Source organism: Siniperca chuatsi, linkage group LG10, assembly GCF_020085105.1.
Source record: "Siniperca chuatsi isolate FFG_IHB_CAS linkage group LG10, ASM2008510v1, whole genome shotgun sequence".
NCBI classification, from domain to species: Eukaryota; Metazoa; Chordata; class Actinopteri; order Centrarchiformes; family Sinipercidae; genus Siniperca; species Siniperca chuatsi.
Window position 1 is genome coordinate 3,993,721 of NC_058051.1, and position 25,295 is coordinate 4,019,015.

The following is a 25,295-nucleotide window of genomic DNA, read 5'->3' on the forward strand; positions in this document are numbered from 1 at the left end:
AATGTTTAATAACATGTAAGACAGACACAGGAAGCTGTAGAGACTTGCAGTGATCACTCACTAAGAAACTGAACAAATCTCTGAACACCTGAATGTGTGACAGGTGTGTCGGAGGAAAGCACGACTTGAGCAGAAGTGAAACCGGATTCTGTTCCAGAAGTAAGAAACTTCCCATTGACATTCCCACTGAAAATCCCATTGATATTTGTAACTACGCTAATAACAAAAAATCCAGCCTTAGAACAGAGCTTTTCTCAACAGTATGTTGTGTGGCTCGCTTCATATGTTTAGATATGGATGGTAGTTTTTTGAAAAATTGTCTAATATTGTTGTTTATTTAATATTTGTTTTTTAGCAGCCTTTAATGAACACAATTTCCCATAAGCCCTAGACATTGGTCGGTTAAACATCATGGCTTGACATTAGAGGCAAGTCCTTTGCTGAGTCTAAGGGCCGCAGTTAATTCAAACATCTCTGTAATAACAGCAGGACAGAGAGGACTGAACACTGCAGACGTTTTAGACAGCAGAGATTACAGCTAAGAAGTTGGGGAAATCACTTAAGAGTGTGTTGGTGAGGGTTTTTTTAGATGAAACCAAGTTACAATAACATAAGTACCTGCGCTGCTGCACTGCAAAATTTTTATGGAAGGTGTAGTTTTTTGAATGCTCACAAAAAACAACAAAGGTACAACTGATTAGTCGTCAAACATAGACAGTAAACCCGTGGAACTTTTTTTTTCTTCACAAAAACCATTTCAATCAACCATTGTATTTTTATAGATCCTCATTAAAATGTGAGTGAATCATAGCAACCACACAGCCACTACATAATATTACAGTACAAGTTCGAGTTCCTGGTGAACTTGTGAAAGCCATCGCCGTAGATGTGCAGTCATGTCAGAGGATTACTGCAGTCAGTGTGACTGTGGCTGGAGTTTTGCATTTGCAGTTCAGGTTCATGGCATTGTTTTAATCCACTGAAGATATGTAGAGTCATAAAGTTTTTATGAAAGTTCAAGTATGAGGAAACTGTCAGTGTGTTACAGTGTCTATTGAGGTGACTTTCACTGTAGAAGTAATGTACTGTGAAACTACTTCAAACTTTATATGGTCATAGGAACATTTTGAGTAGCTCCTCAGCAAACCTAATATGGAAACGGTTTTATCATAATAGGATGTATTTGGTGACGTCATATATTCAGCAAGATTTAATATATGACGTGTAATATGTTTTTATTTGGTAGTCAAATAGTGTCTGGGGCCTTTATTTACCTCAACTGCAGAGGGTACCAGGCCTTTAATTGAAGTAGGCTATATATAGCATCTTTCTTTGTCCTTTTTGGCCACTCCAAGCGCATCAAAATCTAAACACGGCTGGCTTGACCACAGTAATCCTCTGACATGACTGCACATCTACAGCGATGGCTTTCACAAGTTCACCTGGAACTCCCAAACCACAAATAAGTCTGTTTCACTTTGCCGTTGTTTGTTCACATTGAGCCTAATGTTAGCTAGCTGTCACGTATTAGCTAACGTTAGTGCTAGTTCCAGTGGACCTCTGCCAGACCAGCATAACATCAGTTAAAAGTTAACTTTATCCAGCCTGGTTCTATGTGAAAAAACAACAGCAGGGAGAAAGAGACTTAAGTTACTTGAAATTTTAAAGTCACTGTCCTGGCTCCACACAGTCTTGACCAAAAATGCTCATATTTATTTATTTCTGAGGTCACTGTGATACTAGTGAGAATAAATGAAGAAGGCTTTTGTTTTAACAGAAACACTGTTCTCACAAAAAAAATTACAGTGGGTTCTACTTAAAGCCCTCCAGCTGCTCAAAGGGCATAATCCCTCCCTTTCATGGGAGGCTTTTAATAAAAATTGGACAGGCTAACCAACACAGTGCCAACAACACAAGGGTAACCAACACAGAGCCAGCAGTCAAACACTGAAGCTCAAGAGTGGGAGGCAGGGAGGAGTTGGGCTGGGGTTAGTCACAGCCTTACGTACATTGTTACTCTTAGCTGGTGCAGACCTTGAAGGTGTGAAGTGTCAGTGCAATCAAGTATGGGAGTTGAGGCTGTGGATGAATGAGTTAACTGTGGGTCTATATGACTTGGAATGGACCATATATTTCTTTGGTCTGTACCAAGTAAACTTCACAGGTGTAAAAGTGACCTAAAGCATTCCAAACACTGACCCAAGTCTGTTTGGTAGCATTTAATGTTGGCGGTGGTTATGGAACTATTAACAAAGTGGTTCCACCTGCTGCCTGTATGCTTTCTGACCTGTATTGCTCTGATATTCTCCATCAGCTGGTCAGTTCTCGAAGCTCCCAGCAGGACAGAGTTCACGCCTTCGTTCCTCAGGCACCAGGCTGTGGAAATTTGCAGCACAGGAAGAAAAGATGAATGCAATCCTTCAGCAGCCATTGTTGTGTGGAGGTAAAGAGTGAAGTCATTTGGACTACAACACGGGATAGGGAATTACAACAGGCAGTATGTGGAAAAAATAACAACTATAATAATAAGACTCAACTTTTTATAATGTTATGACAATGGAGGAAATCTACATAACTTCTCTAGTTACAGGTTAGCACAATACATGCGAAATTAAAGACAGCATTCTGGAAAATGAGCATAAAATTAACCATAGAATAGATAGAGGATATCATTTGCTGTAATTTGTAATGAAGTGACATTTTAATAACAAGCTATTGTGACAGAGACAGAAACATCAGGTATACAAATACCTAGTAGGATATGATGGACATAAAGACAGAGCAACAAATTACAGTTTTGTTTTACCAATAGCCAGTTGGGGCAGAGTGCAGCCTAGTCGCTCAGCAACTGCCTGCAACTCTTTTAGCTTCACCTGCTGACGGTGCCCCTCCTCACTCAGGATCTTGTCCTTCATCCACTGATAGCCCTGTTATCAGACAGACAGCACAAAACAGAGCTCAGGGCTTAAGGCAAAACAGGAATTCTGGTTGTCTGGTAGTTTACCCAACCCTAAATGCCAAGCAAGATGACTTGTCCAGCAAGAACAAATATCTTTATTTTTTTTTTACATTAAACTGTTGTTGTCACAAGAGGAAACTGTTGTAAACTGCAGTGGACAGTTTTTGCACCAGGAAAACAGATACTTTTGGAAACTCTGGAGACTCTTGCCTTTATCAGTGTTGTATTCAAAGTTTGAAACTGAAAATTGGCTTAAACCAATTTGCTTATTTGAAATAATCTATGTTTCAGTGACCCTTCAAGATAGTCATTGAAATTTGTTAATATATTCTATACTACAGAATAGTAGAATAGATATTTTCTCTTGAAATGACTGGGCTGCATCCCACAGTCTGTTGGTCCTCCACAGACTCTGCACCCCCTCTTCATCTGATTCAAGAGAGAATAAAGCAGCAGGTTGGTTTGACGGTACGGATCAGAGAGAGAGTGGGACCGGGAGCTGACCTGTCCTCAAGGACGCAGGCGGCTCTGGAGAGCTGGTCAGTGTGTCAGCTGTGGTATAGCTCACTACTTTCAGTAAAAGTGAAGTGCTGCCCAACTTCTTTTTATGAAGAGTACAGCAGCTTGTAGCTTGGCTACAGTTTCAAAGTAGTTTCCCCAACACTAATACTGACTATTAGGCTTAGTGGTAGAGCGGTTCATCCACCAATCAGAAGGTCGGCTTCCCCCAGCTTGGGCAAGACACTGAACCCCAAATTGCTCGCGTGGGCTGTACCTTCAGTGTGTGAGTCTGTGGGAATGAGTTAGTTCCTTTGAACTGATGAGCAGTTGGCACCTGCCATCAGTGTCTGAATGTGATGTGAAGTGCTTTGAGTAGTTGGAAAGACATTTACTATCTCTTCAATAGAAAGTAGTTCTAATGAAACCACAGTGAGGTATGTTTATTATCCAAAATAACTGAAACATTGTTTCTAGAAAGTTTCTGCTGTTGAGGTTTTCAAATGTTTTTTTTAATGCTGTGAGCACACAATCTATCCATTGTATTGTAATGGAGGCAGAAATTTCAGAGACAGATATCTCAAAACCTTTTTTTTTCTGTAATTTAATTTGAGCAAAGCAAAATCTGTTCTGTGTTTGTATTTGCTTGCTGCTATTACATGTATTTCTGATATTTCTGTTTTCTCTCCAATGTGATCATTGGTAGGCTTATTGGCATAAGGGAAGTAGGTTAAACAAAGGAAGTGGATGAAGATCAGGATTAATCAGATGAATAAGTGACAGATTAAATGGTCAGAGGGATGTGACACAATAGAATGACATAATGAATAAGAGTTTTACCTTAAGTGAGGCACGTGAATGAGGGGGGATCCCACTGTTATACTTCCCTGAGATGATTCCACAGGCCAATGGGGACCATGTCATAGCTCCAATGCCTGCATGCCCAAAACAGGATGGAAATGTGATGTAATGGTCCAAATGGAAATGTGATGTAATGGACCAAATCATACACAGCAAATTTCTAATGTTCAATGAATTTTTATTTGCAGTTTTACAATATGGGGGACTAGGAGGGGGATTATACCTCTTAGAGGTATTAGGAGGAGGTTAAAATATAATTTAAAGAAACACAATTAACATTAAATGGCAGCCCACCACTACAACTTTCCAACAAAGAATGGCTATTAGCATGGCTAATTCAATATCTTACAAAAAAAATACATAACACATAACACTAATGAAGAGGGTGAGTTCTTCATTATCGTAATTATTGGTACAGATTTCCTCACAGACTATGGCAGCTAATTACCTATCTTGTGGAAAAGTTCAGGGAGTTGCACTTCAACTTTCTCCCTCTGGAACATGTGGTACTCTGCCTGTTCGCAGATGGGTGGGATCTGGTTGAACTGTCGTGCCACTGAGTATGCCTCCTACAGCAAATAAAGGGAACAGTTAGTGAACAGTTGTGCACTATACATGTCTTCACCAATCAAAAACAGACTCATGGAAAACCTACCCTAATCCAATGTGCATAAATTAATTTTCAAAAAAAGAAACCCAATCTCTAATAGACCCAAGGATAATCAGAAAATCAAAATTCGTTGGACCCAAACAGACCCAAACAGATGGAGAATATCAACACTGGCTTCACTTGACCGGTTTAGACTGAAAATAATTTGGACTTGGCATCAACTCAGGTTATGGGTTGAATCTTGGTTACAAGGAACCAAATGGACCCGTGAACCCATTTACAGGCTGTTTTGAGACTTGTGTGTGAACTCACCATGATCTCCATGGAGGTCCATCGTGATGTCCCCCAATACATGGCCATCCCCTGGTTGATCACATGGGTCATTGCCCTCACCGTCTCTACCAAAACAGCCCAAATTAGCTAGGTTAGCAAATTTCAGCAATCAGACAGACTACAAAAGACAGAAAAAAAACAGCCAGAAGCAAAAAAAGGAGACCAGGTCAAATGAATTGACAAGGAATGGCAGAAAAACTGCACTGTCACATATGTTTTTAATCTAAGCTCTGGGTTTTTGAGTAGTTTTTAATATTTGCCACACTTTCAACAACTCCTCAACAACAACACTTCTTGGATTCTCTCTGGCATGTGATTGAATAAACCAGTCAGAGGTTAGAAAGACAATAGTCAACTTGGTGGGGGCTTGTGGCATAAGCAAGAGCAACTTGGTTAAGGCATCACACTCATTAGGCTGTTAGATAAACTAATTGGCTAACTGATCAATAAATGATCTGCTGAAGTGCTCAATCATGCAATCACATTGGGGGAGCAAAATCGAACTGAAACTTAAAGCTAATTTTAGCAAATGTAAAAAGAGAAAATAAAAACTGTTAAAAGTTAAATTAAAAATGTGGTTTAGTGTTTATCTTAATGATTGCACTACAGTGCTAATTGTAAAAGCAAGTGTAGTTATTGTGTGGATATTCATGCTGTTTTATATTCACACTTGCAACTCTGCACATCTTGGAATTCTGCTCCTAGTAAAATTCTCGAGAAAAAAAAATCAACCCACCTTCTATAGGTGTGTTAGGATCTGGTCGATTTGCAAAAACCACGTCTATGTACTCCAACTGAAGTCTGTCTAGTGATGCTCTTAGACCTGTTTCATAAAGATAATTACATATTTGTTGTATTTTCACATATAAGCAGTCTGATGATATGTGGCTATGATGGCACATGCAGCTATGAACAACTTGGTTGTGCTCTTTTTCAAACAAACAAATCTACTTTTGTTGTCATGACAAAATGCTAGCCTTATAATTATTCCCAATGGTGGCTAAAAAATCTTACCTTCGATTATATGTTTTCTAGACAGTCCTCTTTCTGTTTCTGCTCTGAAAAACAAACATTTTTCATTTCAGAACTCAGCATTTCAATGGGTGCGTAGAATTAAATTTTCCATTTTATGTTACGCTTACACTCACAGAACAGCCAAAAACCCAGAAGCACAACTCGTTAGCAGGTAAATATCAAAGTCCAAAAGGCTCATTCCGGTAAACAGTTCTGTGCACTGCAGTGTGCTGATGCTGTAAAGTGCAACACACATTAGTTGTGTCATTTGATTAGACGGCCACAGCACACACTGAACACGGCACACAGACAGAAGCTGAGATTTTCTTTTCTTTTCTTTAAAAAACATTCATCGACAACAGTTACACAGGCGTGCCCGGTGCAAATGACATCAATAAAGTTCTGGTTTGGTTGTGGAAAAAAATGGAAAGAACAGGAACAATAAATCAAATGCACCCTTCCAAGCACTGTGTGTGTTTAGGAAGTAAAGATGCGTACGTGCACCGTTATTACGGTATGCCAGAGTTGAAGAACAACCCATGGAAGTATAGTTTGTTTGGCCTGCTGTCTGTGTTGTTGGAATAAAACTGAACATCAGGAAACATCACAACTTATTTTGTCTGTCATTTTACTTGGGAATTTTTTGCAAGAAACGACTGCCTGCCAAAACCCCTCAGCACTCGATATCAGACAGTCAGCTGCAGCAGAATTTGACGTTAGCCGGCAGTAACTAAACAGTTTTGGAAAGGCAGCGGGGTTCCCTCAGCATGAATTAAAAACCCACAGGTCTGTGCTGGGCACAAACACACTGGAACAATTTAGAAGCAAAGTAAATGAACTGTTGTTTATGTTGACCTAACGTTAGCAGATGTGTTTTCTTGTTGGAAATGCGATCGTGACGGCTGTTGTATGTGGGTTTTGGCAGGCAGCTGCTGTCCCCTCTTCCCGGTACTGTGTACCAGCACTGAATCTTTTAGTGGTACTGAGTATTACTTTCACCCCTGCTTATTGTAAAGAAAAAATAAAAATAATTAGAGTGGGGTTTGGAATTAGCCAGTTAGTGTGTAGAAAAGCACACAAGGTCAGTTACTGTTAAATCGCTATGTCTTGTTGGAAGGTTTAAATATATAATGAAGGTATGCACGCTGTGCCAGCTGTGCATAAAGAAACAGAGTTGGACTTTTGATGAAAATAAAATGTTGTGACAGACAGTTGTGTTACCTAAAATGATTTCACTAAACATGGAATCCGTGTGTACTGTAACAGCCTTCCAATCTGCTGTTTGGAAAAAACTGTACCTTTATTTTGTTGACATTGTTGTTTAAATGGTTATATTATTCACAAGGAGTTTTAACAGAAAAAGCAGCAAAAACCTTAGACCCAGAATACTTTAGAAAGATTGTGGAGAAAATGGCCGGGAAATTAAAAAGGAGGCAGTGGGTCCACAGCAGTGTTGTTGATAGCCATACATGAAGCTTAGGAACAAAGGGCATGAAGTACTGTGTTTACTACATTGCCTAGAAAAAGAAGAACAAGTGTAGGTCTTGTTATGGCTCTTTGGGCAATATTGCAGGCTCAGCTCTGCCTCAGTGGCATGACAGAAAGAAGACTGATTTTAAACCCTGGTAGGCAGATGATGTAAGTAGTTGTAAATAGTTGCAAAGTCACCCAAACAAACAACGTAATATAATACAAGGACAATGCAGCATCATATTGCTTTTTGAAGAGGCTTTTTGTACATATTCTGGATTGCTACAGTATGTGACACATAGATTCATCCCTCCATTGGATATTTCCTCATTTTGTAGGTACTAGGTCCTGTAAACATCTTTGTAATTATTTCCAAGAGGTTACCTGTAGAAAAATAATATTTTTAATATAAATGATATACACATATTGTAGCAGTTGCAAGGCTTCGATTTGACATCAACATTTAATACAACAGAACCCACTTAAATTATTCCTGGCCCATCAGAAAGTAGTATGTTCAGAGCAAGGACTTTTGGGGGGGTCATGGACTATAGCTGGAAACCAACTCTCCGTGAGCGCTGCTAATTTTATAATGCATATGTCCCTTCGACTTGGTGGCACTAATGCCTGACAGGGGTTTCCATGTTGTTGAGATATGATGTTATTTCATTAATCGGCAGTTCTGATAACAGTTTCCCTTTTGACTTTTATGGGAAAATAATAAAATGGCCTAGAATACTACTGCACATCATTGCATGTAATGTTACCTCCACTTAAGTGCCTCCTTCTAATACCTTAGCATATGGCTACCGAGGAGCCTTTATTCATTGCAATCATAGAAAGAGAGAAAGAAGGAGAGACAGAGAGAAAAAGATAACATATACATACTTTCCGCCCCAGAAGATTTTGGTGGTGATGACTAAACTGGAACGCCTGCATGTGAGAACACAGATAAAAATAGAAATCAGACTGTGGTAGTTTCATTGTCTCAAAAATTACACCTGGAAACAATATATTTCAATGACAAAAAAACAAATATATTATCAGGGATACTACCTGATTCAACACAAAAACTCAAATCTAGAAGGAAATTAAATATTGCCTTATTTTATTTCTGTTGACAGTCAAATACTGTCAACAGAAGTATAAGTATATACAAAAAACATGACAACTACACACAGGCCCCCACCCCATTACACCCACCGACATACACTAAAAAACAAAACAAAAACAAAATAGGTTGCCATAGTAGCAAACAATTGCATGCCCAGATATGTTGTTTCTCCAGTAACCATGTATATCCATACAGGCTGGAAATGTCCGTACATTGTAACAGCAACAGGGGATGTACAATGAGTATGGTTTAAAATCTAGTTCAAATAAACTGTACAATAAGCCACACAAATCTCATAAATCAACATACACTAGTTAGTTTTAGGGAGTGAGAGCAAGTACAGTGTGGGCCCAATTGTTCCCCATAATTATATTAAGTGAATAGCATCAGTAATGATTTCCTCACAACTTTAGGGCAAGCTCAGAAAGGATGATTCAGGGTCCCCTCAGCTGACATACATTTGTCACAAATAGCTGAAACTGGGAAGATCCTATTACATCTGGTCTTTGAAAAGTGAATGTGATGCATGGCCTTAAACTGTACTAGATGAAGTTTGGCATTAATGGAACAGTCTTTGATCCTCTCCATCCCCTCAGCCCAAAGCTCATCAGATATCTCAGAACCAATTTCCCTACTCTAAGCATTCTAATCCTAGGATGGGTTAAATGCAGAGAACGAATTTCACTAGACGTTGTACTGTGTATGATTGTGTATGTGACAATAAACCTGATTTGATTTGACAATCAATAGCATAATAAATGTGCTAATATGGCAACACTTGACCATGCAGATGAATATTCAGTAAAAATTATTTAAGGAACAAAAAGCTGTGGATGGAAGTTTTAAAGTTTTAAACGGAACCTTCTAACATTATTCTAGTGGTTTTAAGATTACAAGTCTGCACAAACAAGACACAAGACACAATCAGAAAACTCCCACCTCCATCCTTTCTTCTTTATGATACTTCCCAAGACAACTTCAGCCCTGGAAAAGCAGATTAGCAGAGAGAGAGAGATGTTTGATGTTTCTTTAATAAATAAAAATACATTTTAATACATAGAACAGATTAGGTGAAGGAATATTACTATATAATATAATGAAGGGATTGTATATAACCTAATTAGCCTACCGATACTTAAAGAGGAACTTGCAGGTTGGAGACCCCATTAAATCAATGTGTAGGAAAATGATTAAAAAAATATAAACATATATATACACTACAGTAACTTCTTGAGTCGTTTTTGTAAGAGCGTTTTAGTTCCGCTTCAAAAAAGTTAACTGCACCGTGCTGGGCAGGTGACAGGTGTGTTTACAGTGTTTGTGTGCTCTGAATGACGTTAGCCTAGCATGCTAATACTACATAAACATATGGATGAGACGTTTGACAAACACATTATATATAGGCTAGATATTAAATCTTCATTTGTAACACAAGATTATCGATTATCAGTAAAAATATACACTATATTCCCAGAAGTAAATGAACACCCAAACAGTACACCCATATGTGATTGTTGACCATCTCATTTAAAAACCATGTGCATTAGCACAGAGTTGGTGTGTCGACAAAATTGGCCATATAGTGAAGGGCAATGTAGGTGCAAATTGGCTGAGCCCACCAAGCCAAGCCTTTGGCCAATTAACCTATTAGCACCAAATGAGGGAAACCTATATAAGGTTGTGCAGAAGTTACAACAGTGTTGGAAGACAAAAGAAAAAAGACAGAAAGAGAAGAGGGGTTTTCTTTAAGTGGTTTTAAAACGGCAGCTTATTTGTGTTGGAAATCAGTAAAATACCAAAATGGACGTAAGTGCATGGACAGTGTGGTCACAAGTTGATCTGGCTGCCTCCTGTTGTTAAGAGAGATGGTTGGCTGTATGAGTTGTTTTCATTATAATACATCCAGAGTTATTTTCCCACAATGGTATAAGTTGAATCCCTGTTTTCAACATATTCTATAACAACAAGCAACATTCAAAACGTGACAGTGTTAGTACATGACACCTTTCCTCAAACAAGATTCCAGTGATGAATCAGATAGGTATGTTTTGACATTGTAAATGCCTAAACAAAGAGGCATTCACAAGGACAGCTACATATTCTCTTTCTGTTTTTAACAGCTGCTGTAACTACTCATTGTACTGTGCGTTTCCCTTATATCCTTACAGTGTTACTTTGTGAATTAATAAATCTGAACATTTGCAAATAAACAATTAATTGTTAGACCATATGAACCACACATTCTATATTGATCTGTTTGTGGGGCAAATAAATAAGATCCACTCTACTCCCCCTGAGCAACAAATGTGTGGTGCAGGTTAGAGTCTATCTGAATGCATCATCGAGCAGCCCACCATATGGACCGAAAGAGAGGTGAAACTAAAAGTTAACTTTTATCTGGTAATTATATGATTAATTCAGCTTAATGATGTGGTTTATCAGTGAGGTTTATGAACTACACTACAGACTGGAGTTTAATCCAGGTCAAACATGCGTGCATCTATTGTCTGAAAGGGGCAAGACTGTGTACAAACAACTACCAGGTGGGTGTAATGCATCTGTGAGAAAGATGGAGCCCATGTAAACACCAACAGGATCCCAGCCTTACCATCTTACCACCCTTCCCAAACCCATCAGCATCTCAGATGACGCAGATGACTGTGTCGTCTATGAATTAGTTTAACGATCGGGTTCTCTGAGGTGCAGTTGTTGGTGTTGAGGGAGAAGAATAGTGGAGAGACCATACATCAAAGGGGGGCGCCAGTGCTGACTGTTTCCCCAGCCTCACCTGCTGCTTCCTGTCTGTCAGGAAGTTTGTGATCTTCTGACATGTGGGGGTGAGCACAGTGAGCTGGGTGAGTTTGGGGTGGTTTCTGGTATGATGATGTTGAACGCCAAACTGAAGTCAAGGTTGAGGTGTTGCAGGATGTAGTGCAATCCAATTCTGACTGCATCATCCATTGACCTTTTGCCTGGTAGGCAAACTGCAGGGGGTCCAGCAAGGGGCCTTTGATGTCCTTCCTGCCCAGAAAATCTCCAAGGGGAGGCACCCAGGAGGCATCCTGAGCAGATGCCCAAACCAACTTTACAAGCTCCCTCCGGATCTCTGGGTTCCATACCCTATCTCTAAGGGTGAGCCTAGCCACCCTATGGAGGAAACTCATTTCAGGCCGCTTGTATCCACAATCTCATTCTTTCGGTCACTACCCAAAGCTCATGACCATAGGTGAAGGTTGGAACATAGATCGACTGATAGATCGAAAGCTTTGCCTTCCGGTTCAGCGCTCTCTTCACCACAAAGTTCTGGTATAACGCCCTTATTACTGCTGACACCTTCCCAATCTGCCTGTCCATCTCACGCTCCATTTTACCCTCACTCATAAACAAAACCTGAGATACTCCTTCGCTTGGGGCAGTAACTCATTCCCAACCCAGAGGGAGCAATCCACAGTTTTCCGGCAGAGAACCATGGCCTCAGACTCGAAGGTGCTAACTCTCGTTGCAACCGTTTCACACTCGGCTGCAAACCACCCCAGGGCACGCTGAAGGTCACAGTCTGATGAAGCCAATAGAGCCACATCATCTGCAAAGAGCTGAGACGCAATTCTGAGGTCCCTAAACTGGACACTCACCTCCCTCGGCTGCGCCTTGAGATCCTGTCCATAAATTTCACAAACATAATCAGTGACAAGCGACAACCCTGGTGGAGGCCAACACCCACCTAAAACATGTTTGACTTTGTGCAGAGAATACAAGATGAGGGGATGTTTTCCTGTAGGTGGTGATGTCCTTCACGTGTCTCCACACTGATGAAGGGTCATTGGCTGAAAACCTGTTTTTCAGCTTTTCACTGTAGCTTCTCTTTTCTACCTTAACCTCCTTTGTCAATATGTGTCTGGTCTGGTTATACATTGCTCTGTCCCCTCTTCTGTAGGCAACCTCCTTGCCCTGATGAAGCTGCAGAGTTTATCTGTAAAGAGAGCTGCTCCTCCAGTTAAGATCTCTGCAAACCTTTTTGGGTGTGTGAATATTGGCGAAAAAGTGTGAACTGGAGTGAACTGTCAAATTCATTCAACAGTTCCTACCTGGTGAATGGAACTGGAAAAAGAGCTGAAGACTGAACAAATAAACAAAAACAGAAAAAGTACTAGAGAGCTCAACACTGAGGCAGCCATCAGTTGCACCATTTTGGATTCTACACAGTGAAAGAAATACAACCTGTGCATCCTGGTCACAGTAATTAAAATCCTAGTGCACTGAGAAGCATCTCTCCTGTGGCACTCCAGTTCGCACTGTCAGCCAAACTGCCAGTCGCACTGGACAGCAGTGGACGAAGCAATAGCAGCCTCTGGTTCAAAAATAGTTTAGCTGACTTTGCATTCAAGCTGAGAGAATCGGAGCAGTGAACAGAAATGAGTAGCTCTGTTCTGCATCGCTCCGCCCTCCATTTCCATCACCCTTCTCTATTTCCAATACAGTCATTTTGAGACAAGACTCAATGTTTTGTAAAGTTTCAGGTACACATTGACAGTCTCAAATTTGCTTGCAAAGTATCGTCATCATATATCACCAAACAAGAAAACTCCACAAGGCACCTTTCATTTGAGTTAATGGATCACATATGTTATTAATTATCTCACAATAATTTGAAGAGTGCAACATGTCACAGAAGATAGCCCTTGTGAATGTTTTCTCCAAGTTTTCAAATCTTCTTAAAGCAATTAGATGATATGCATTTTCCCTGACAACTTTTAGCAGCAGAAATTGCTTTTACTTCAACTGTTTTGAAGTGCATTTCTTATTCATCTTGAGACAAAATGGCACAGATGTCAAATATTCATTTATTTAGACTTTCTTACATTAGACAGTTTCAAATACTTGTCATATTGTGTGATTGCATTCTATATTGTTTACCCTGCTCACTATTATATGTAAGGTTTGTTTGTACTGTGGATGTTTACTGAATCAAGTAACATTTTGTCATTTACCTGCTTTAGCTGAGTCTTAAGACAACCCTGAGAAAAATGTGGTTATGCCTTGACTGATTGTTCAGCAGAGTGAAGGGCCTATTTAAAGGAGTTGTTCATTGTCAGTTGGGAGAGAAGGATGTTGTTTAGCTATGTGCATGTGATGTTGCCTTACAGGGACAGTTCACTCCATATCCATCTAGATTGTTTGGTGTGAGTTGCGGAGTTTTGGAAATTCAGCCGTAGAGATGTCTGCATTTTTTTAATATAATGTGAATATATGGCACTCTGCTTGTGGTGAGAAAAGCCAGCTGAGCTAAATTAACTATTTTTAGTTAGTTGGATTATTTTTCCACTTGTTGCACATGTGATATGGTTGCACTGTGTAAAAAACTTTATTTAGACTTTGACAAAGTCTCTTGAGTCTCCCTCCTATCACCTTCCTGGACTCTCTGGCCAGGCTTCCCTATATTTGCATTTGTTGATAGGTAGTTGCTGTTATTGTAACTAAACTGCTGAAGTGTACACATTTTTAGCTGTTAGCAAACAGCTTAAGATACCATCCTCTAGTGGTGGTAGTGTTTTTGTGGCTAAGCGTAAAAAAGTGTATTAAGTCACATCTTGATTTTATCCTGATATGGGAGATTTGGAATGACAAGTTTAAATGAGACCATACTTACTTTCCAGCAGTATACACTTCAGCTGTGTCAAACAGATTGATTCCATTCTCATATGCCAAAGTCATCAGCTCCTCTGCAACCTTCAACAGCAAAATTTGAGATGATAAAGATGAGCAAAGTGTGAAACTGTTTTATTTTCTCTCCCTCTGACCTCCAAGAAGCCCTTTCTGCGAACAAGTTGAATCGATAAGTTGAAAGGTTCTTCAAAAGGCAAACCGTTATATCAAGAATGCTTTGCTATATAACCTATTTAAAAAAGACTTTTGAGCTGTGGTGGTGGCGTGGCTATAGGAATGGCAGTGTCTGTTAGTTGCTTGATAGGTCCACCACTTCAGATCTCAACATTTACTAGATGGATTGCCATATCTGTACCATTTTGGAAAGATATTCAAGGTCCGTGGATGAATGCTAATGACTTTGGTGATCCCTGTGTTTTCCTCAGAGGACCATAAAGTTGACATTTTTGGTTTTGAGTGAGATATATCGTCAACTATTGGCTAGAATGCCATGGCATTTGTTACAGATATTTAAGGTTTATAAAGTGTATTGCCACCCAAATCTCTGGGTTGTTTTTTGTGAGAGGCTGCTGCACCTGTTGCATCATGATATTTATGCAAGACTCACAATATTTTTTTGATGAACCAATTTATGTATGCAAGGCATTTGTGTTTTAGCCAATAGCCATAGCACTACAGTGATAAATTTTTGCACAAAAGACTTTCATAATGCCCTTGCAAGATTATAAACCACAGCTTGACAGCACCATATGACATTATGCCAGTAAAACAATATGACAGTGTAAAAACAGCATAGTTACGAAATGTACTTTAGTCAGTAACTAACAACACTGACAGCGCAGTGTAATCACTTATGACAATCCACACTTTTTAAGTGCTGTTGGTTTATTTAGTTCATGCTGGAGAGGCTGTCTGAATCCTCTTCAAACCTTCCCGCAACAACAGATCAATACAGACAATTTACTTTAGGACACTATAAAATATTATAGGAATGCATCTGGAAAGCTTGCGCTGCTAGCAATAATTAAAACAAAATATATTGTGAGTGATAAGGACCGGGTGTAACACGACAGAAGAAAAAACTATATAAATATGTTGAGGGTGATGCGTCTCGGTGTGGGATCTCCTCAGGATCAGCTGCATCCTGTGTGCATGGCGCATCAATCAACAGTGGTCAGTGAAAACTTTCCTCAGTATTCACAATGACTGTACATACATCGCAGTGGATGTGACAGTTCTTAAATGACCATACCAGTGGTTTTGCATGTTTAAGCCAAATAACTACTATCTGCTTACACCGTCCATTAGTGCCAGCATGCACCCAAGAGGGGTCTGCCTGCAGGTCTCCTCTGTGGAGTCACCTCTGGTGCAGGCTGCACTCTTAAGTCAGCTCCACTGTCAGGACAGGAAATAACAAAGAGATAATGTCTTGTGACAACAGTAGGTGACTGAATTGCATTATCCAAAAGTGTCTGAATGCATGGGTCTTGCATATGTTCGCCCTCAAAATAGCTACCGCTATCAATATGTGTAAATCTAAATCATGCAAATTACCGAATGTTACACATGTAGGTAGGCTATTGGTCGTTTTATAGGTAGTTACGCCAACGGTGGCTCTCTCTTTTTTCCATAGGACAAAGTGGACCCCAGGATTTTATATGACTGCAAAAATGCAGCAGAATGGGTTAAAGAAAACCAGTATGTGTTTTTAGCCAAGGTGGAGTTGCCCGATGCATTGAAGATGGTGGAAGAAGAACTTGCAGAGGTTGCACAGCTGTATGGAAAGCTTTGGGTTGAGGCAACAAGTGAGGGCTTGAACGAACATGAGAGGGAATCAATCTTGGAGCCATTCAAGTTTGTATTTTGCAACATTGAAGACGTGGAAGTTTTGTGAAGAAATTACAGATAGCCAAGGGTATTTGTTATACTGTGAATGCTGAATGGACAACAACTAATGACTTTGTACTAGTAGTAGTGCACTACTATTGTTGTGATATGCTGTGTTTGCTGAGTAAAGGACAACAGAACGTTTAATCATTTTGTCAGTTTTATTTTAAGAAAAGCCTTTGCCCTCCCTAAGGGCAAATTTAGGTGTTCCAGCAGCACAAGGACAGAAATTTTACTAGTAGAATTATTGAATCGATATACAGTATGTTGCTACACTGGCATAGATACCCATGTTACGTAGACAGAATAGGCAAAATCAATATATATATGCTACATTAAAGGAAATAATAGTTTTCGTGTTACAATGTTGACTAATTAAATAAATATGAATCAATGACAAAATCGCTTCCACCTGAAGTGTCTACAATGATTTTTATTTTATTTTTTGCGTGCATTTCCTGTCCTGACAGTGGAGCCTGCACCAGAAGCGTCTCCACAGAGGAGATCGGCAGGCAGACTGTCTTGCTTATATAATATTTTTCCAAATTATTAAAAATTAAATGTTCAGGTGACACGCCTTAAAATTCATTGCTTCACCTGCCAAAACATTTTTCAGCAGCATTTTAAACTCACAATGATTATGATTTTGCTTGTAAAATGTAACTAATTTCCGAGGGGACGGTATACATTTGTTCTCCGTACTACTGTGTTTGATCGGTTAGCAGGACAGATTTGAGTAGTTCTGAATGGACAGACTCTTCTCCGTGATGCAGACCATGTTTCTGACCAACAACATTGTAACTATGAGGCATTAATAACTTTGTCAACTTTATAGGTAGCAAGACAGCGTTGAAATCAGGATAGTTTGTTACACACTCTCCCTCTTAAGGCCTTTTCACACTGGGGACAAAATGAAAAAACTAAACGAAAATGCAGAATATCCGCTGATGATTTTTCGCGTTCAAGTCTGACACGAATATTCACATTCCACTGAAAATTAAAGTTTTGCACCGGCACACAATCATCGATTCATCCTTGTCATGGAGTCTTCAAGCAGCAGCAGTAGCGACGACGAGCGTTTCCAATGTATCTTTTGGCTCAAAAAAAGAGCACTGGGTACATCCATTATTACAAGAGAGAAAGCAGAGCGGAGAGTTGAAAATGAATGGTTTTTTATGCGTTACCTTGACAACGAAATTGTAGGCTACTCACCGTCACAAGCCAGTTCAACCGCTATACTTTCCCAGATGTTGTCTTTAAGTCTGTTGTCTTTGTAATGTTTATGTTGTTTGTCAAACAGAGCCTTATGCTGTTAGAACAAATTGATCAGCTGATCAATATCCATCTTGATGAGTGTGAATGGAATTATGACATTAACTTCCGAATGTATTGACTGAGTGAACAAAAGTCATGATTTTATTGGTTGACTCGTTTTTGTCGGCATCCGAAATTCACTGAAATCAAAACAGCTGCGAAAAAAACAAAACCTCATGGCGAAATACGAACGTTTCGGACTCTGTGTGGATAGGCTCATAGATATAGATGGGCTCGAATTTTTAAGTTGACGTGCGATTTATTCATTTGGTTTATTTGGTCGTGCGATTTATTCGCACCGATTATTCGCATTTGGTCTGAAAAGGCCTTGTCGTTACACCGGCTCAAAAACACTCTGTTGTGTGGTCAGTTCACTTTGCTTTCTGTGTGAGCACACCATAAGTGTGTTGTGTATTCATATAAGCGTAAGCGTGACCAGAGTAATGTGTAGGTATGTGTGAGGAGGAGGAGAAAAACAAACAAGCAATGATAATAATGATAAATAAATAAAATAAATATATGAATATATTATAAAAAGGAAAAGTGGTGAAAACACACACACATATATACTGTAATATAATAATACTAATAATGGTAACAGCAACTTGGGGTTTGCAGGAGTTTAGGGCAGCCGGGGAGGGCTAGCAGTGTCCACCCTTCCTTTTTCTTTTTCTTCTTGTTCTTTTCCTTGTATTTAGTTTTCTTGTCTTTATATTTCGGGTGTCATTGCATTGGGCCGACCCCGGACCTTTAGATTCAGATTCAGATTCATTCTTTATTGTCCTCTATAGAGGACATTTGTTTTCACAGTCTGTACAAAGTCATTCCCAGATTCTCACTTTGTTGGATATGCCAGTCAAGGGAACACGTGCGTAACTCTGGTAAACCTCGACAGTGGGGATTTTGAACTGAGCAAACATGGACTTTTCCAGATCTGCTGCCCTGTGCTTCACCAAAACCTGGCTTGGTGAGCCTATCCAGATAGTACATTACATCTCCCGGGCTTCGACCTCCTACATGCTGACCGCCTTAATGGGGCTATCAGGGAAAATAGAGGAGGCGGAATCTGTTTCTACATAAATTAAGGCTGGTGTGCAGATGTCACAGTGTTAAAGAAAAGCTGCATTCCTCACTTCGAGACTATTTTCATTGACTGTAAACCATTTTATTCACTGCAGGAGTTTTCCTCCTTTATTCTGGTTGGTGTTGGTCCCTGCTCGTTATAGGGGACTTCAACAGAGCAAATCTCAGCCATGAATTGCCAAAATACAGACAGCAAATTAAATGTCCCACCAGGGATAAAACATTGGAAAGCATTGCAGTTCTGGTGGCGTCTAGTGAGCTTTCACTGGCCCTTGAAAATCCAGAGAGAAGGTGTACAGTCTAGGGTAATTTGCATCCCTTCCTGAAGCAGATAATTTTTGTTTCTGCTGTCCAATATCACCAGCTGAAGTCTTGGGGGCAGTCAGGAAAATGGACTGGGCAAGTGCGCCTGTTCCTAATGGCATCAAAAGAGATGAGATCAGAATGGCAAAAAGTTGGTCGATCTGTTTCATGTGTTGTGAATTATTTTAAGAATTTATGGCTTTTATGATTGACTCCTCTTTTTACAATGTCACAACAAACTACCAGCTCAATCCTCAATTATGTAGCAACCCTAATTAAGGAGGCTCTGTTGCATTTAGCCAATGCACCATGAATTATGCTATGAATTATCGTGTCATGGCTAATTAAAATATCTTGTACTTATATCTTTATCTTAAAAGATGTGTGCAATATTTTACTTATCCCTCTATTTTTTGTTGTACGTAACTACTGTGTCCTTGGGTCTCCATGTACTGTTCTACTGTTTTATTGTCTACGTATTGTACTCATTTGATTGCAACTATGTGTAGCATTGATTGCCCAAGTAAAATTTCCCCTTGGAGACAATAAAGTATATCTTATCTTAATGCAATCTTATACAGCAGTAAACTACCAAAGTGCCTCAAGGGAAGTCGAAAGACATTGATTCCCAAATCTAATAACCAAACGAGGCTATGTGATCTAAACCAATGGCAACTGATAATTATAGGTTCGGCCATTCTGAGGGCCTTCTCGAGTGTCTTGAACAAAAAGTTGACTGAAGCTTGTAAGGTGCATAAACGGCATAGGGGTTTCATAGAGTCCCCCGGTTGCTCAGAAACTTTGGGGATATCAGAGGGCATTATAAAACTGAGCAAGTAAGAACAGACAGCAGTAAGTGTGGTATTCATTGATTTTGCTAAGGCCTTCGACACATTATCTCAAAAACACATCTGTGAGGTCCCTGGTAGGAAGATGAGCTGATAAGGGTACTCATCGAGGGCTCGAAGGGCTGCTACACGAAAATAAGAACCAAGGCAGGTGAGACTGAAAGGATCAAGCTACGGAAGGGGGGTTAAGCAAAGTGGCCCTCTGGTTTTACTTTTGAAAGACTCTGTGATATGATCAGACTCAAGATTGACCCATCCAAGAGTCAAGGATTCATGACTGGGGTGGACAGTCCAAAATACAAAATCAATGTTTGTGAAGCATGGATGTTGCCAGGCACTCCCATACACCTAATCGGTGTGAATGAATCGGGCTAGGTTAGTTTAGCTCTAATCCCGGCTCTCTTGCCTCTTTTCCCGGGTCGATCGCACTGCTGGTCGGAAGATATATATATACAGTATAGTAACGTTATTCTAAATATGATTGTAATTTATTTTCCAGCATTCAGTGTTGATTTCAGCATTCAGTCTCATGTATGTCACGTCACTGTTTTGGCCAATGCCCAGGATGATGCTCGCTCATGCCTATGGAATGCAAGCGCAAGCAACAGGATCCTTACTGCAGTTCAGTTAACGGCCACCGATGTCATTAATAACAAGGATTTTCTGAAAGTTACACATAGAACACATAGAAAGTTACCACTGAACACCAATGATTTGTGACTTTACTTGGACTTAGCCTTTTGATTTGGGATGACTTCTTATCCTTCCCATACCCAATCTGGCTTTTAATTTGGAGTAAAATTGTTTTTTACATAATTTTTATCCTTGGTGTTTATTTAATTACAATTTATTCTATTGAGTTTTATATATTGATATACTTTCTTTTATTGTTGTAAATTTTACTCTTGCAAAATGTTTTCTTTTCCTTTTGTTTGTTTTTGTTTTTTCTGTTGTCTTAATTTTGCTATGTAAAGCACTTATGGCTGCATGTTATGTATGTATGAAAGGTGCTATATAAATAAAGTTGAGTTGAGATGTGTTGGTCATAACTGTATAGTTATTTACACAAAATGGACTGCAAAATGTTCGGCACAATAACTTTGTTTGCTATATAAGGCTTCACAAAGAACAGTATCGTTGAGGCATTAATGTTTTAATAATATTAGCTAGCATTTAGATGTTAACTTTGCAAACATGAAATCTTTGTATTCAGGATGTCTACTGACATGTCAGTGATGGGTGGCCAGCAGTAAATTTAGCCTCACACTGTCATTATTCCAAATTCCATTATTAATTTATTAGGATTTAAAAGACAAAGTTTAGGACTTGAGATTTGTTGTTTACATGGGTCTTGATTTGGGACTTACCTGTCTTGACTTGAGTTTTAGGTAAGTTTTAGGTCTTCTAAGAATTATTTGTGACTTGCAAAACAATCACGGGATCACCAAAGTTATTACAATTCATCCTGTGGGGACCATGAACCAGCAGTCTGGACACTGATAGCGTGGCTAAAAATGATGTGTGTAAATTTACCATCAAAGACATGAAACCTGACAAAACATCAAACAGTATTTCAACATGTTTAGAGTTTCACATTTGCACGTCAAAGGCTAAACATCTGAGTGGATGAGTCTGTTTCATTTTTTTTTCAGTGTATTGCATCTCTGCGTCATCTTGAGAAGTCTGTTCCTGACAATCAAAACGCTTCCCTAGTAATTATAGATATAGATTGAATCCATATATTTTACTAGGTGAAACTACTCTATCATTGTTACACACTGTTAATCTTGAGCCTGGATTACATGAGACTGTACAGGTGTTCGGGTGTTTTCTCCTACCTCATCCGTTATCTGGCCTCCAAAGGTAACCCACGTGCCTGCAAAAAATTTAATGATTACACTGTGTGTGTTACAGCAGAATATCAGGGATCCCTTTGGCTTGCTTTGATCCCAAGAAATGATTATGATATTTATAAAAGTAAATAAATGACAAAAGAATTGCAACAAATTTGAGTATTGTTCAGTTTGCAAGCTGACATTCGAGAATGTGTAGGCAAAGATCTGCCAGAGCAGAATGATATTTGTGCTTGACTGAAGATATAATCGTTTAACAGATGTTTTGAACCTGCAAGAGGGTAACTATATTCAAGCCAGTAATAGGGTTTCTCTCGCCCTGAATTATCAGTGCTGCTCGCTCTCATTTTCTGTAATGAAGGTGTCCATGTTGTGCTAGCTGGAGAGGCCTGACGTCTGTGATCCTCTGCCAACAAGTTGGTCTGAGCAGGAGGAAACACAGCTGAACATAATCCATTGAAAACATTAGAGGTGCGTATGCCTGGTGTTAAGAAAACACATTTCTGTCATCTCTAAGGTTATCTGTGATCACTCATTTTTATTTTATTCATTTTATTTTTATTTTTTGTTAACTTTACCTCTAGTGGAGGCTATATATATTGCAATGAGTTGGAATATTTTACACAAAAAGGGATTCATTTCTCAGTCATCTTTTTTACATTGTTATAAATAAAATGCTTAAAATGTGTTGTTTAAATTTTCAGTCCACAGTTGAGGATTTAAGTGTGGGTGCCTGCTTTGTGGGAGCTGGGTGTTCCCACTACCTGTAAGGATCGCAATGATTTGCCATTAGAGGAACAATGGGATGCATTTTTACAGTTGATGGGTTGGGTACTACTGCCTGTATGTCCACATAAACTGGTTAAGTGTACAAAAAATGGCTGTTTATGTTTCAAAACAATGTTTTCAGGTCATAAAGATCTAGACTCAAGTCATCTGACAAAATAAACAAGAAAGGTTAATGACATCAGCTATACTGTGTGATCGCTGTGGAGAGAGAACACTGAGGGAGAATTAAGACTACAGCTGGAGAAAATAGAGAAAGCTGGCGTAGAAATGAGCTCAAAAATGTTGACTTGCAGGCTGAATTGTACTTTAAATTGTTTGCTGCTTATTCAATTCTTTTGTCTCTATATTCATAGATATTCCATAGATGTTCATGGTCTTATTGTCATTGTAGATGCATGTATATACCACACTCACCTAATCCAAGACAGGACACCCTCAGCCCCGATTTGCCCAGATTTCTGTTGACAAAAAAATAAGCAGCAAATTATATTTATAGAACAGAAAGTATATATCATATTATCAATACATTCTATTTTATATCAATAATTTTTGAATTTCTGCTGTTGGTTTTCACATGCCTATAGGCCAAGCCCAGTAAATTGCTCTATAGCCCTACATAGTTTTCCTGCTGAGCAGCACAATGAAATGTACTTGCCAGCCAATCAGGATGAAGTACATGCAGGGGGCTGAATTTTTTCACGCAAGGCTAAAATTGGTCCGAATGCGGCCTAAGCCATGACAGTGTGACAGTGAGTCGGCATTCACAATTCCAGGCCCCTCACTACAAGATTTTATCCAAATTTGTGTCAGTAGTGTTCTGAATAGATTGCACACTGCTATCATTTTAGTTGGAAATACAAATAACCTCCTGTACAGTGTGGGAGCTGTTACCACAGCAAGCAGTCTCACTGGTCAACACCAGCGCTTACTCAGCAGCTGCATAATGTGCATGTCGTTCTGCTTGTTAACGCTGTAGTATCTACTGGAGCTGTTTACCACTGCCAACCTGAAAAACAAGTAGTTTCCAAGTACAGGAACTCCACCTTTCCATGTGTGAGAAGTCTTTTTCGTTCTCTCCCCCTCTCACCTCAATAATTGGTTAAAGGTGGTGAACCCCAGCTTAGGTAGTTGTTGGTAATGACCAGGACCATTGGGGAGCATATGTTCCATTAAAAGAGATGGTGCTCATTTTCTGTCAGATTTTGTTAGTGTTTTATGAAGTTCTAAGAGGCCTGCTCTCTAGCTGCACTATCCCAGGACAAGTGAAGACCCCTAGTGTCACCATAGCCGACCCAGAAGGACACACCACACCAGCATCACTGAGTGGTCCATGTGAAGTCATTAGACAATAGGATGTGGAGGATGTGTAGTGGTATAAATGCTGAGCAGGGAGAGTGTGAAGTCAATAAAAGAAAATAGATTAGACAAACAATCAAATAAATAAAAGAAAGGAAGAAAAATGACGATAAAGGAAAGGTCATTAGAAATATCAACCATCTCCTGATTAAACACCTCTGTTGTCCACTGCTAGTTGGAACTCCCTGGCCAGGCAGTTACAACCAGGATGCAAGGGCCTCATGTTCCACTGCTCTTCCCTGTTCCACCCGGACAGAGGCGGTTGTCAGGGGTAAAAGGAAAACAAGGGAGGGAAAAATGTCGTACATATTTCCTATGATTGCCCGACGGGTCTGCCTTGGCTGGTACCACCCACCTCACTGTACGGACCTGCCATAGTGGTATCAGCCAATCGTCAATATGTAGTTGTGACAAAAGTAAGTCAGTGTTTTTGTGTCATTAACATACCAGTGGGTGCATATCATACCAGCCAACTTGGGTCAATAAATGAAATTTAAAACATGAATCAAGACAGTTTGTCAGAAGCAAAGTTTAGCACTTTTCATTCGATAGAGAAGCTGGAGATATAACATTTAGGAACACATTAGCCTACCGATATCATCATCACTTGAGTGACAAAGGATAAAAACTGTAGTTTCAATCTGGGGTTCCTTTTCTTCTTATGTGAGACAGTTTGAGGGGACACGACAAACCATTTAGCTCTCGGCTATAGATGTATAAAAAAAATGCATATACAAATGTCGGTCTGTCAGTTGGTCGGAAGGATTGCCATTAAATTGGTAACATTGGACATTGGTCCCTGACTTTTCCTGTAGCACCACCAGCAGGTCAAAGTGTTCACTTATCCAATGAATATCTCAACACCCGTTATGGAGCTCATAGCCTAGTCAGTCAACACATGGCAGTGGAAAGGGTTGAGTCAATAACACAAAACACAAACAACACAAAAAGTTCTGTTAATTCTGTTTGAGTTAAGTAGGCAGCATATGCTTAATATGATATGCATCAGATGATGCCTGCTAAAATCAGAGATGATCTGTCTTGATCAACAGTGTGCCCACCAAAGTTTCACTGCTTAACTCATTACTGTAAAGGCCTTCACTGAATGGTTGTCACCTCTGACCAGGAAGAATTTTTTTTTATTTCTTTAGCTAAGCTGTTAGTAGGGGAAACAAAGGTCCGTCCATAGGTTCACAGCATGACCCCTTGATTACTTGTAACTGTTTGGTTGGTTGTAGATTTATATTGTAGTTTTATTTTGGCCACTTTCACACTCTCACATCTTAACTCAGGGCTATAACTGTGTTTTATATATTTATATACTGTGTATACATATATA

General features: G+C 39.5%; 1 protein-coding gene across 4 annotated transcripts in view; it reads right to left on the reverse strand.

Moving 5' to 3' along the window:
• The window catches only part of LOC122882971 (voltage-gated potassium channel subunit beta-2-like), a 39,624-nt gene that overhangs the window by 1,440 nt on the left and 12,889 nt on the right, over positions 1-25,295 (reverse strand). For 3 of the 4 annotated variants that reach the window (XM_044210976.1, XM_044210977.1, XM_044210978.1), the window contains 13 exons: positions 23,015-23,058; positions 21,797-21,834; positions 14,507-14,586; positions 9,799-9,843; positions 8,634-8,678; positions 6,410-6,511; positions 6,276-6,319; positions 5,998-6,084; positions 5,241-5,326; positions 4,767-4,887; positions 4,298-4,392; positions 2,807-2,927; positions 2,288-2,376 (listed from right to left, as the gene is read on the reverse strand). In XM_044210976.1, the coding sequence (XP_044066911.1) occupies positions 2,288-2,376; positions 2,807-2,927; positions 4,298-4,392; positions 4,767-4,887; positions 5,241-5,326; positions 5,998-6,084; positions 6,276-6,319; positions 6,410-6,511; positions 8,634-8,678; positions 9,799-9,843; positions 14,507-14,586; positions 21,797-21,834; positions 23,015-23,058 (997 nt within the window). The remainder of the gene's footprint in view (positions 1-2,287; positions 2,377-2,806; positions 2,928-4,297; positions 4,393-4,766; positions 4,888-5,240; positions 5,327-5,997; positions 6,085-6,275; positions 6,320-6,409; positions 6,512-8,633; positions 8,679-9,798; positions 9,844-14,506; positions 14,587-21,796; positions 21,835-23,014; positions 23,059-25,295) is intronic. The other variant, XM_044210979.1, reaches the window with a different exon arrangement.